The 14,411-nt window shown below is 44.9% G+C and overlaps 1 protein-coding gene across 3 annotated transcripts in view; it reads left to right on the top strand.

The window, feature by feature from the left end:
• ZFP64 (ZFP64 zinc finger protein) overlaps positions 1–4,145 on the top strand; it is a 115,483-nt gene extending 111,338 nt beyond the window's left edge. For all 3 annotated transcript variants that reach the window (XM_024238537.3, XM_063720449.1, XM_054541500.2), the window contains one exon: positions 1,376–4,145. In XM_024238537.3, the coding sequence (XP_024094305.2) occupies positions 1,376–2,085 (710 nt within the window). In that variant the 3' untranslated portion in view covers positions 2,086–4,145. The remainder of the gene's footprint in view (positions 1–1,375) is intronic.
• The last annotated feature ends 10,266 nt before the right edge of the window (positions 4,146–14,411 follow it).

The following is a 14,411-nucleotide window of genomic DNA, read 5'->3' as shown; positions in this document are numbered from 1 at the left end:
AGCAAAGGAAGGGAGAAAACATCTGGCATGATATATTTGATATGTGAATACCTGAATATGGCCAACTGGGATTGCAGCAAAGAGAAATAACAGGCTGATGCTTGTATAGAAGGTCAAGAGAAACTAAATCAGAAGTTTTAAAAATCCATTTTAAAAATTCCTTGTGAAAGTTACAAAATTATGAGAGTGGATGACTTCTGAAATTGAGATTCCTTTTTTCAAGAAATACAATCTAATCAAGAAACAAGCTAAAACGTGCCCCCAAATTAGCAGCATGTAAGAAAAACAAAATTATATTGATGGGTGGTTATGCCATCCACTGGCCTGAGTGTGACAGCAGACTTATAAGGAAGTGATTGTAATCCTGGTGCAGTGTTTGGCTCCGATGAATATCACATTCCCAGTCACCATTTAAATTATTTATAGTTGGCTTCCGAACTTGAAATCTGAAAATGATTAAAGTATGAGAATTCACCAGACAGAATGGAAGTGTTTTTTTACTTAAAGGTGAAAAGAAAGCTACTTCTAACAAGTGAGGAGCTAAGTGTGGAGAAGAGGAGTGAATCCTCAAAAAATCTCAGAAGCTGATGGACTAAAATGTGAGGCTACTACTCAGCTTAAAAGTGTAAAAGTCACAACCACCAGAATGCAGGGGGAGAGGTTAAGGGAAGGATGGGTGTGTAGGATAAGATGCTTATCTTTGTGTATATTCAACTGATGTTTAAAGCAGTCAACCTCCAAAACAACTAGAAACCCTTAGCAATGTCTCCAGGGAATGGGACTCTAAATTAGAGAAGAGACCATGGCTCTTTATTATTTGTCCCCTGCTGCCATAATTATGCATTAATATTATAAATAAAATTTAGCCTGTAGTTATAAAAGTAAGAAACTTTAACTTGAAATATAAGCTCAGTAACTGATGTCATATAGATTAAACACTATAGTAAGCATCTTCACAGGTTCTTGGCTTGATTTGAAGCAGTTGTTTGTAATGTAAATCTCACCTCTTCTTCCACATTCAATTCTGGGATGTCAAGTTAAATAGGAGTTTACATTTGAAACTGAAGGGGTCATCAAGAGTATGGACTTGAGTGCCATAGTGCGTGGGTTCCAAATCCCTGCTGTTTGACCTGAGTCAAGTACCTTGACCTCTCTGAGCCTCAGTTGCCCCATCTGTAAAGTGGGGGTAATAGTACCCACTCATAGGATTGTTGTGAGGATTGCATTAATATGCACAAGTGTTGTCATTAGGAGGTTGGGGGTAGAGTTCGCAAAACCCAACCACCTCATTGCGGCCAAGTGTGCTGAGGCAGGTTGGGGTGGGAGGGTCTGTTTTGCCTGCCTGTTCTAATGGAAACACACCTTCCATTGCTAGGGGATACCCCCTTCCAGTGCTGGCTCTGTAGCGCCAAGTTCAAAATCAGCTCGGACTTGAAAAGGCACATGATCGTGCACTCGGGGGAGAAGCCTTTCAAGTGCGAGTTCTGCGACGTACGCTGCACCATGAAGGCGAATCTCAAATCGCACATCCGCATCAAGCACACCTTCAAGTGTCTGCACTGTGCCTTCCAGGGCCGGGACCGTGCTGATCTCCTGGAGCACAGCCGGCTGCACCAGGCCGACCACCCGGAGAAGTGTCCAGAGTGCAGCTACTCCTGCTCCAGCGCGGCCGCCCTGCGCGTGCACAGCAGAGTCCACTGTAAGGACCGTCCCTTCAAGTGTGACTTCTGCAGCTTCGACACGAAGCGGCCCAGCAGCCTGGCCAAGCACATCGACAAGGTGCACAGGGACGAGGCCAAGACGGAGAACCGGGCCCCTCTGGGCAAGGAAGGGCTCAGAGAGAGCAGCTCCCAACACGTGGCCAAGATCGTGACGCAGAGGGCCTTCCGCTGTGAGACCTGCGGCGCCTCCTTCGTCAGGGATGACTCTCTGAGATGCCACAAGAAGCAGCACAGTGATCAGAGTGAGAACAAGAACTCAGACTTGGTCACTTTCCCACCGGAAAGCGGTGCCTCGGGGCAGCTCAGCACCCTGGTCTCCGTGGGGCAGCTCGAGGCTCCCCTAGAGCCCAGCCAAGACCTCTAGCTCAGCCGAAGAGGGTGGTCAGCTGTCGGAACTTCTGACCAGTGCTGTTGTCAAGCCCTCCAGAGGTGACGACACTGAGACAGGCTTTGGGCACCACTTCTGGGGCTGGCCGCTCCAACTTCACGGGCCTCCAGAGGCAATGGCTGGGCGACAGTGACGAAAGCAAAGCAGGGCTGTGGAGACACTCCTCGCATTTGTCCCTTCCCTCCAAGGATTATCTGAGCAAGTCGACTTGGTCATTGAAGGGCGGGGTCTGCCAAGCCCTGCTCTATCCAATGGGGATAGCTTCTACGTAACGGATTCCAATTTTAAAACTGGTGCATCTCTGATGGAATTATTAAACTAGTTAGACGATATAGAAAACTAAAACTAATCTCTAGAATGGAAAGGGTTAAAGTGAGGAAGGTGTACATGAAAGGGTCTGGGGTTGCTGGAAACCTTCTATTTCATAACCTGGGTGATCGTTCTAAGAGTGTTTGCCTTATATGTTTGTGTGGTTTCTTTTACCTGTTGTCTTACAATAAAAAAGGCAGACTCCTGGTAGCATGATGTAAGGAACACTCAATTTTTGTAGCCCTCCACAGACAGTTATGGTAGGAGGTTCTCCATCCCCAGCCCCCACCCCATTCAGTAACTTAATTATAAACGCACATTGGATTTCTCAATGAGTTCCTACTGTAGTAAAACGAAATGCAGTTTGATCTGGAGGTGGCGCCAAAGATCAAGCTAACTAGCCCAGCCTGTGCTTGTCTGTTGGTGGAATTCAAAATTCTGTTTACTTCTATTTGGAGAGAAAAGTCCAGGGGCCCAGTGGGCCCTGAGCTTGGTGCTGGGGTATGTGATACGTGGGACAGCCTCACACCAGCATCTGTTTCATCACGGAAAGCATTTAGTGTTTGCTGAACCGACAAACTACTGAAAATCCAACCTCTTCTCATAGATGGACTCTTAGGAGGTTATGAAATCTCAGTGGATATAATACTTACCCAAAGTTGCTTGGTTTCTACTTTTGGCATCTTTCCTTCAAATACTTTTTTTAAATATAAATTCTTGTGTGCCCTCATCAAGCTGAACATCTCTGGAATTGAAACAGATTAAGTAGATCCATTGTTCTTGGTAAACTAAGAAAAAAGGATGTAAGATTTTATAGGTTGTAAACAAGGGACTATTTCACTTGTGAAATAGAGGTACCTAGTTTATTTTGTGAATGATGGTAGTTTGGGCAAATCTGACTCCATTTAAGTTTTACAACGGGTAGGTGATGGTGTACTGCTGAATCTCTATTGTAGGAAGAAAAGATTAAAATGATGACAGAGACCCAGGATAGAATTTTAGTCTCTTTGGAGATAATGGTTTTGATCAGAAAAGTGTCTGGTTACTGAATGCTGGTGCTATTGTACAGTTGCTATTGTTACCTTTCTGCTGTTTGTTGTGAGTCTGATCTGCGTTTCTGTTCTAGAAGGTTGTTGACCTTTCAAGTGGGAACCCATAAATTGAAATCACATAAACGTTGCTTGTACTCGTTGTTATAGCTCTTTAGATAAAGAGGAAAGATATCAGCCTTTTTAGAAGGCATTTTTTTTGTTGTTAACAGCTGTTTGGACTTTAAGGATATTATATCCAAGCTGGTATCACCCAGCAAACTTGGATTCCCAATAGAGCAGAGGTGAGTAAAAAGCTGTGAACCCAATATTAAATACTTCAGGCAGTGGGTGGGGGCCATAAAGTTTTTTGCAACTACTCAGCTCTGTGGTTTTAGTGCAAAAGCAACCATAGATTGCAAGAAAAAACAAATGTGTCTGTGTCCCAATAAAACTTTACAAAAACAGGTGGCAGGCTAGATTTGGCCCATGGTCTTAGAATGTAGCAAGCCCTCTTGCAGAGTACTTTGCTCTGAACTGGCAAGTGTGACTTGTAAAACACACTAAAAGATACCAAATTTTCTGGCAGAGACACATATGGGATTTCCACAAAGCTGAGAGTGTAGTTCAAGAGAATAAGGCTGAATTGAGTATTATAAAAAAAAAAATTGGGAAACTTAAAAGAATTTTTGAGACTGGTAAGAATTCCAAGATTCAGAAAAGTAGACTAAGAGGGACGTCTAGGACCAGGAAACTTCTAGGAGTAGGGATGGTCTTACCTTACCATTTCTAGGAGATTAGAAGGTGGCAGTGGGTGGGGTTAAATCATTCGGAATTGGGGGCTGAACTGGCTAAACCTGCTAGAATGAGACTTAAAATGTACAGTTAATAAGCAAATAAAACAGCCTTAATGGAAAGGAGCAGCTGACATGGCACAGAGCAGAATGGTAATTCTTACACTAGCCTTGATTGGCAGAGCCCTCTGGATCTGGAAGAGGAAACTGAGAATGTTTGCAGTTTGACTTCACCTGAGCCCCAGGGATCTGCAAACTTTTTCAGTTAAGGGCCAGATAGTAAATGTTTTGAGCTTTGCTGGTCCTAGTTGTCATCAGCTCTGTTGCCACTGCTGTTGTAGCACAGAGGTTCCAACCCGGCCACTGTAATGCAGCTGCAGAGAATAGGGAAGGAAAAAAGTTTAGCTGTGGGCCAATAAAACTTTATTTATAAAAAGGACATGATTTGGAAGGCCAGTCTGTTAACCCCTAAGTACAAGCAACAGGGTTGATTGGCCTTGGATAAAAGGCAAAAGAGAAATGTTAACATGAAATTGAGCCAGCATCAGTAATGAGCGTCTATGGTCCCAGCTACTTGGGAGACTGAGCTGGGAAGAACTATTTGAGCCCAAGAGGTCAAGTCCAGCCTGGGTAGCAATGCGACTCCATCTTTAAAAAAATTTTTGTGGGGCCACTTTAAGGAAGGTGTTGCTTCATGCCAGACAGATGAGTTTCTGGTTAGGCATTGGGGAAAACTGGATCCTTTTGATCTTTACTCAGATCAGCTTGTAAAATCTCCATTGAAGAGCAGAAATCAAGGCGATCTCCCGCCCCTCTGCTTAAGGTTTCTTGCTGCCTTCTAGACACTACAGAACACAAATAGCTTGTTTGTCTCCCTATATTTAACCTCTTCTAAGAAAGCAGATGAGCCTCAATTCAAGTTGCCATCATGACTGAGCCAGGCGCTGCACTAAGACCTTTACCTGTCTGCAGGTGTTTTTCTCCCAGGTGCTGCCCAGAGCTGGGATAGGGTGAGGCACTCACCTGGGACATGAGACTTAAGGGAGTGCCGAGAACTCGGTCACCAAAAAAATATTTTAATGCAGATTGGCAAATGGTGGCCCCACAGATCATCTGCTTTGTTTTTGTAGTTCTGTGGAAAGTTGGCCTGGGATTAGGGCAAGTCAGGGCTGCACAGGCAGAGTTGGATCCCGTGTTTAGAGTTCTGACATCCTGTTCATTGTAGGTTTCTTTTGCATTCATTTTGGTTTTTAAAAAGTTGCGTTATGGTATTTACGTTGATCAGTTGAGATTTGGGATACCACCTTAAATGTGTGCCTGAGGCCGTGGCCTCTCCCACCCCACCTAGTCCCTGTCCCTCTTTAAATGCAGAAACTGAAGGATAAGGAGAAGAAACTTCCTAAAACAGAACAATATGACCCAGTAATAAATTGGGGTAGGATGATGACATCCTAGAAGCTGTCTCTTTTGTTTCCTTGAGATGGAGTTTCACGCTTGTCGCTCAGGCTGTAGTCCAATGGTGCGATCTTAGCTCACTGCAACCTCTGCCTCCTGGGTTCAAGCGATTCTCCTGCCTCAGCCTCCCAAGTAGCTGGAATTACATACGCCTGCCACCATGACCTGCTAATTTTTTGTATTTTTAGTAGAGACAGGGTTTCACTGTATTGGCCAGGCTGGTCTCAAACTCCTGACCTCGTGATCCACCTGCCTCGGCCTCCCAAAGTGCTGGGATTATAGGCGTGAGCCACCATGCCTGGCCAAAAGCTGCCTCTTTTAAATATTTAACAGACAGACTGTATATATTCATGTCTATAATGTGTTGATTGGAAATACCTAAGCATTGTGTAATGACTACCACAGATCAACACAGCCGCCACCACTCATGCTGCGCCTTACAACCCAAAATTTGTTCATGTCATGACAAAGATTGTGCCCTTTGATCAACATCTCCCCGTTTCCCCCAACTCCTGGCAACCATCCTTCTACTCTGAGAAGCCACCTTTTTTTTTTTTTTTTTTTAGTTATAAGCGAATGCAGTTGAAGATGGGAAATCCCTGCCTCGTTCAGCTAGAGGGATGTCATCTGAGTCTGTTTTACTCTACTGTAAAATGGGTCATGTCAGGTATTTGGCCTAATGATGCAATCTACTGAGTTAAGAGAAGTTGGCTTCCCTCTGTCTCCCCCACCCGCTGAGCCCTGGCTTGCTTTTTTTCTTTTGCAGGGGGAGGAGGAATAACCAAGATCTAGGTACTGTAGCCTTATGATCAGCAGGGATCATGATTTCTGTCTTCCCGTGCCCGCCGCCACACACATCTTCAACACATAGTCCCAGATGACACCTTAAGCGCCAACTAGGACAGAAGGTAGTGTCCTTAACACTGCTGGAAAGCCGCACATAAGCTGCTGCTTGCCTCCCCACCTAGTCACACACCATAGCTCTACAAAGGACATGGGGAAGCAGATTCCTCTGTAGTGGGCTGTGCCGGTTAAAACCTGGAAGGGGAGATGCTGAACCCATGACCATCCTCTGCTCTCTGCACAGAAAGGCAGGCTCATAGGGGTGGGAGGTATTAATAGCTTTTTCCATGGGGCATGTGATATGGGTCCTAAAGACCCTGAGGTGTTCCATTCGCAAGCATTTGTCTTATCGGGGCTTTATGGGGACAGTTTTGCCTGCTGCTTGTGGATGTTGGGCCATGACAGTCTTCCAAGGCATCCTAAGGCTCTACTCCAGTAGCACTCGACTGTGCCTGCATGCTGCGGTCCCCTGGGAGCCTCTTTGGTGTTTGAAATCTCTCGGGAGAGGTACAAGGGCATCTCTAGTTTCTAAAGTTCTGCAGGTGACTGTAGTGTGGAACCAGGGTGGGAAGAGCCGCATGAGTTGGAGACGGACCGTCTTCATGGGCTGTGCTGTCACAAAGGGCCCCACAGTCAGGAGGCCCCCTGTTTGGTTGCATGTTCTGTCACCAACTTGAAATTCTGAATGTTTTGAATAACAATTTTGAAAATATTTTGCATCGGGCTTTGCAAATAGCCAGTTTTCTGAAGAGAAGGGCATACCTGAGCCCGTCTGCATCACTGGAAAGCTGTGGGAAGGGCCATCGACCATTGAAATCAAGACTCCTGGATAGGGGTGACCATCCAGGTCTCTGGATGGGAGGAACAAGCACTGGCACCCACTAACATTCACTAGTATCCCCTCCATTATTTTGATGGGTCCTCACAATGGAAGGCATTTGCCTTCATCTTTGCAAGGGAAAATTGATCTTCAGAGATGTTAACTTGCTCAGCATCATGCAGCTGGTACAGGAGAGTCAAACCTGCTGTGCTGAACTCTGGCACCTGCAATCTGTCTCCACTAGCTTCCTTTTTTCTTTTTTCTGAGGCGGAGTCTTGCTCTGTCACCCAGGCTGGAGTGCAGTGGTACTCACTGCAGCCTCTGCCCCCCAGGTTCAAGCAATTATCCCACCTCAGCCTCCCGAGTAGCTGGGATTACAGGCACATGTCACCATGCCCGGCTAATTTTTGTATTTTCAGTAGAGATGGTTTCACCATGTTGCCCAAGCTAGTCTTGAACTCCTGACCTCAAGTGATCCTCCCACTTTGGCCTCCCAAAGTGCTGGGATTAGAGGTGTGAGCCACCACTCCCAGCCTTCCACTAGCTTCCTTAACCTCTCACCTTAGTCTAGGGTGTCTCCCACTGGCAGAGGTGGGCAGCTCAGGAACAGAATCATGAGTTCTAAGTGTTGAGATAGAACAAAGTCTTTTTTGCAAGAATAGTGAGGTCTATAGTAAGGTGGGAAAAAATTTCAAATGTGAGTATCATTAGGTTGGAAAAATGTCCCTGGGCTGCGTGTGTGCTGGGGCAAGCATTGCAGGAATGACCAACGTTGCATTCCCCCAACATAGGCAGGTTACAAAATTATAAATTTTGCTTAAATGCTTATCTCTGGTAACCAAACATGGATTTATGTGAGTTTAAGTGGCCACCTGAGCTTGAGAAGCCACTGTCAGGAGACACTCACAATTGCATCTCGTTTACTCCCCACATGCTGCTTCAGATGCTGCTTTTTTTTTTTGTAGAGATAGGTTCTTGCTTTGTTGCTCAGGCTGGTCTCAACTCTTGGCCTCAAGCTATCCTCCCCCCTTGGCCTCCCTAAGTGCTTTTTACAGCTGTGAGCCACTGTACCTGGCCCACTTCTATTTTAATAGAGACGAAAGTGAAGGCATGAGAGACAGAAGCCTGCCTGAGGTCAAGCAACTTGTCAGGATTAGAACCCGTGTCTCGGGTCTCTGAGGTGGATCCCCTTTCAATACCCCATGCCCCTCGCTTAGGAGACCTGCTTTAAGACACAGTTCATTCTGAGTCATGGAGCCCTTTGGCAATTCAATGAAATCCGTGAATCTGCTCAGTGATGTTTAAAAGAATAAAATGCATAGATTTGCAAAAGGAATCATTGCCATTAAAATAGTTATCAAAATATTTTTTAAATTGTTAGGTGTGTTTTTATTAACATTAAATACAAGCTCTAGCAGCAGATCTAGTAACTACTTTTATTTTGAACTAGTAATCTATAATGGCCGTGATGTTATATGAAAACATCCAATTTATTTTGTTGACTAACGCACAGGTTGGCTAATGCTACTGTGATTTGGTGCCTACATCCAAAATTGGCGGAAATACCGGATTTCATTCAGAGGCTAATGAAACTAAAGATTCATTTTCTGGCCAGGTGCAGTGGCTCATGCCTGTAACCTAAGTCCTTTGGGAGGCCAAGGTGGGCAGATCACTGAAGGCCAGGAGTTTGAGACCATCCTAGGCAACAGAGTGAGACCCTGTCTCTACACAAAATTTTTAAAAATAAAAGATTTTCACACCCAAGTTCCTGGACTTGGAAAATTCCATACACCGTCCCCCTCACCTCACATTAGATCTCTGATGTTAAGGCTGGGCATGGTGACTCACACCTGTAACCCCAGTACTTTAGGAGGCTGAGGAGGGCAGATCATTTGAGGCCAGGAGTTCGAGACCAGCCTGGCCAACATGGTGAAACCCTGTCTCTCCTAGACATACAAAAATTAACCAGGCATAGTGGCATGTGCCTATAATCCCTACTACTCAGGAGGCTGAGGCACGAGAATTGCTTGAACCAAGGAGGTGGAGGTTGCAGTGAGCTGAGATCACACCACTGCACTCCAGCCTGGGTGACAGAGCAAGGCTCTGTCTCAAAAAAAAGTCTGATTTTTAAAGGAGTTTCTGGGGTCCGGTTTTCTTAGTAAAATTTTGACTTGGCCAGGCACGTTGGCTGATGCCCGTAATCCCAGCACTTTGGGAGGCCAAGGCAGGCAGATCACAAGGTCAGGAGATCAAGACCATCCTGGCTAACACAGTGAAACCCTGTCTCTACTAAAAATACAAAAAATTAGCCTGGCATAGTGGCGGGCACCTGTAGTCCCAGGTACTCGGGAGGCTGAGGCAGGAGAATGGTGTGAACCCGGGAGGCGGAGCTTGCAGTGAGCTGAGATTGCATCACTGCACTCCAGTCTGGGTGAGAGAGCAAGACTCTGTCTCCAAAAAAAAAAAATGACTTGCAATTGCTTAACCAGAACAAGTAGAACCAGCATTTGAATACTTATTCCCCCCATAAAAAAAAAAAAAAAAAAACACCTTTGGGCCGGGTACAGTGGCTCATGCCTATAATCCCAGCACTTTGGGAAGCCAAGGTGAGAGGATCCCTTGAGCTCAGGAGTTCGAGACCAGCCTGGGTAACATAGTGGGACCTCATCTCTATAAAAAATAAAAACCCTTGCGTTTGAGAAGGATTCTCCAAACAGGGCTCTATGTAACACCTCTCTATTAGTCTTTTTCCCATAAACTGCTCTTCAGATGGCTCAATCTTCATGTGTTAGTTTGAGGGACTTAGGCATACAGAAAACAAATGTACATTTGTCAATTCCAAAATTCTAAAGGCATTGCACTCACGTGCTCTTTCTCACACTGTGCAGTATGTATTTCTTGAAAGGTCACCAAAGACTGATTTCACCCTAATGGTAAGGGCAAGATTTTTATCCCATAGCTGGGAGGGGCAACACATAAATAACAGTTAATTCTAGTACCCAGCCCAGTGTCATCTGCACTTGTTAGCTTTAAGCATCCTTTTGATAAACTATCTCTTTAACAGAAATTGATTCTCTGCGTATTGTTCTTTTAAAAGGCATAGACGTGGCCAGGAGCAGTGGCTCGTGCCTGTAATCCCAGTGCTTTGGAAAGCCAAGATGTGAGGATTGCTTGAGGCCGGGAGTTTGAGACCAGCCTGGGCAACATAGGGAGACCCCATCCCTACAAAAAACATTAAAAATTAGCCAGGTATGATGGCATGCATCTGTAGTCCCAGCTACTCGGGAGGCTGAGGCAGGAGGATCACCTGAGCCCAGCAGATAGAGGCTGCTATGATCTATGATCACGCCACTGTACTATAGCCTGGGTGACTGAATGAATACATAGACAACACTGGATTTTGAGAAAAACCAAATATTAACTGTACTTCAGTTATCCATTTGTCCCTGGTTGCAAGAAAACAGTTTTTATATCAATGTTTAAGAGAATCAATTGTGCAGATGTCACTTAGAATTTTTTATCTTTGAAAGAATAATTTTTATTCCAGATACTCATTTCTTCACTAATCCTAGCCCAGTCTCTAGCCCAGAGCCATAATTGCACCACTGCACACCATGTTGGGTAACAGAGAAAAACCCTTTTCCAAAAAGAAAAAAAATTCAAAAACTGCTTTTAGCTCATGGTGGTAGATTACCTAAAACAGGTGGATTACCACTGGAGAAACTGGGCAAAGCATACAAGGGCTTTTTCTGTATTACTTCTTACAACTGCACATGAATCTACAATTATCTCAATAAAAATTTCAATTTAACTTGCAGGTTATTGGCTAGAGTTGACCCATAGGCCGTAATTCCCTAATTCTTGCTCTAGCCGGTCAGAGCAGTTTATGAGATATGGTATTGAATTTTAAACTATTGCTTTAAAAATTTTTTTTTATTAATACATATTTGTGATTATAGGATACACATGATATTTTGTTACATGCATAGAATGTGTCATGATCTGGTCAATGTATTTGGGGTGTCTATTGCCTCGAGTATTTTTTTTTTTTTTTTTTTTTTTTTGAGACAGCCTCACTGTTGCCCAGGCTGGAGTGCAGTGGTGCAATCTCTGCTCACTGCAACCTCCACCTCCCAGTTAAAGCAATTCTCCTGCCTCAGCCTCCCGAGTAGCTGAGATTACAGGCGCCCACCACCACGCCCGGTTAATTTTTGTATTTTTAGTAGAGATGGGTTTTTGCCGTGTTAGCTAGGCTGGTCTCAAACTCCAGACCTCAGGTGATCCACCCACCTCAACCTCCCAAAGTGCTGGGGTTACAGGCATGAGCCACTGCGCCTGGCCAAGTATTTATCATTTCTATGTGTTGGGGACATTTTAAGTCCTCTCTTTTAGCTGCTTTGAAATATACAATACAGGCTGGGCACGGTGGCTCACGCCTGTAATCCCAGCACTTTGGGAGTCCAAGGCAGGCGAATCACGAGGTCAGGAGTTCGAGACCAGCCTGGCCAACATGGTGAAACCCCATCTCTACTAAAAATACAAAAATTAGCCAGGCGTGGTGGCAGGCGCCTGTAATCCCAGCTACTCGGGAGGCTGAGGCAGGAGAATCGCTTGAACCCGGGAGGCAGAGGTTGCAGTGAGCCAAGATCGTGTCACTGCACTCCAGCCTGGGTGAAAGAGTGAAACTCCATCTCAAAAAAAAGAAAAGGCCATGAAATATACAATACATTGTAGTAACTATAGTCACCCTACTCTGCTATTAAACATTGGAACTTATTCCTTCTAACTGTATGTTTGTATCCATTGGCCAACCTCTGTTCACCACCCTCTACCCTAACACCCACACACCCTTCCCAGCCTCTGGTATCTATCAATCTACTCTCCATGAGATCAACTTTTTTTAGTTCCCACATACAAGTGACAATATGCGTGTTTGTCTTTCTGTGCCTGGCTTATTTCACTTAACATAATGACCTCCAGTTCCACCCATGTTGCGCAAATGACAGGATTTTATTCTTTTTTACGGCCAAATAGTATTCCATCTATATATGTACCACATTCGCTTTATCCATTCGTCTGTTGATGGACACTTAGGTTGGTTTTACCTTCTCATTGTGAATAGTGCTGCAATAAACATGAGAATTAAACTGCTCTTATTTCTCATTGTTTTTGACATGAACACAATGTTTGAATGTGATTTTTTTTCTGATATATGCTGTTCCCAAATATTGGTTTATATTAAGCTCAAACACAAAGGCCTTTGCCATCTAGCTGTGGGTATATTTAGAAACTGTAGTGTTTCTCAAGAATATATATAAATGATATGAAGTAAATTTACATAGGTCAAATGTTCATTCCACTACAAAACTAAACACATATTTTCTAAATAGGAAAGCTACTTATTTAATTTATTTTTTGATATGGAGTCTCACTCTGTCGCCCAGGCTAGAGTACAGTGGTATAATCTTGGCTTACTGCAACCTTCACCTCCCAGATTGAAGTGATTCTCCTGCCTCAGCCTCCCAAGTAGCTGGGACTACAGGCACACGCCACCACGCCTGGCTAGTTTTTGTATTTTTAGTAGAGACACTGTTTCACCATGTTGGCCAGGCTGGTCTTGAACTCCTAACCTCAAGTGATCCGCCCTCCTCGGCCTCCCAAAGTGGTGGGATTACAGGTGTGAGACACCAGGCCTGGCCAGGAAAGCCATTTATAAAAACTCCTACATCCTTAAAACATTTTGTCTTTTAAAATAATGTGCATTTTTTTTTGTCAAGCAATACCTGGGGATCTATAGGAAAACGTCTCTTTTTCACTGTCCCTTATTTTACCTCCCAAAAAGCAGTCATCATTAATAGTGTTTTGTGTATTTGTAAAAGTTTGTGGGGTTTTCTTGAGTTAGAGTCTCACTCCATCACCCAGGCTGGAGTGCAGTGGTGCAATCTTACCTCACTGCAACCTCCACCTCCTGGGTTCAAGCAATTCTCGTGCCTTGGCCTCCAGAGTAGCTAGGATTACAGGCACATGCCATCACGCCTGGTTAATTTTTGTATTTTTGGTAAAGATGGGGTTTCACCATGTTGGCCAGGCTGGTCTTGAACTCCTGACCTCCAGTGATCTGCCCACTTTGGCCTTCCAAAGTGCTGGAATTACAGGTGTGAGCCACTGTGCCCAGCCAAAAGTTTTGATTTAAAATTTCTCATCGTGGCTGTTTTTGTGTTAGCTGCCAAATTAACAATTACAGTAGCTACCAGTGCCAGGTGTTGCTGTGAGTTTCACAAACACCTTGGCATCATCCAGCAACTTTCCAATGTAAGTGATGCTGACCCACATTACGGATGAAGCTCCCGAAGGGCAGAGTCATCAGACATCAGCAGGTAGTGCTCCCAGGGCATTTCTTTGCGATGCCTCCCTCTAACCACCCTACCTCATTCCTACACACCAAGCAGCAATGACCCTTCTCATCGCCACCTTGTGAATGACATCTCTCTGCTCTCTTTTTTCTTCACTGCTTCCATCAACACATGTGCCCCACCTGAGAAGGATGTGCAATACAAGGCTCCTGCAGGGGTCACTGCCCGTCACCTTGGAGACGCATTCCCACCTGTCATAACGCATTGCCTGTGACCATCTCATTAAAGCTGCGTGGTTGGCTGGCATGGTGGCTCATGCCTGTAATCTCAGCCCCTTGGGAGGCCAAGGCAGGAGCATCACTTGAGCCCAGGAGTTTGACACCAGCCTGGGCAACAGAGTGAGACCTCATCTCTACAGAAAAATCAAAAATGAGCTGGGCATGGTGGTGTACACCTGTAGTCCCAGGTGCTTGGGAGTTTGAGGTGGGAGGATCACTTGAAGCCAGGAGTTGGAGGCTGCAGTGAGTTATTATTAGCACAATTGCACCCTAGCCTGAGCAACACAGACCCTGTCTCAAAAAAAAAAACAACACAGGTTTGAACTATGTGGGTCCAGTTATATGTGGATTTTCTTCCTCTTCTGCCACCCCTGAGACAGCAAGACCAACCCCTTCTCTTCCTCCTTGTCCTCAATCTACTT

This window comes from Pongo abelii, chromosome 21, assembly GCF_028885655.2.
Source record: "Pongo abelii isolate AG06213 chromosome 21, NHGRI_mPonAbe1-v2.0_pri, whole genome shotgun sequence".
Taxonomy (NCBI): Eukaryota; Metazoa; Chordata; class Mammalia; order Primates; family Hominidae; genus Pongo; species Pongo abelii.
The sequence above is the reverse complement of the archived record's forward strand: the minus strand, read 5'-3'. Positions and strand labels throughout refer to the sequence as shown.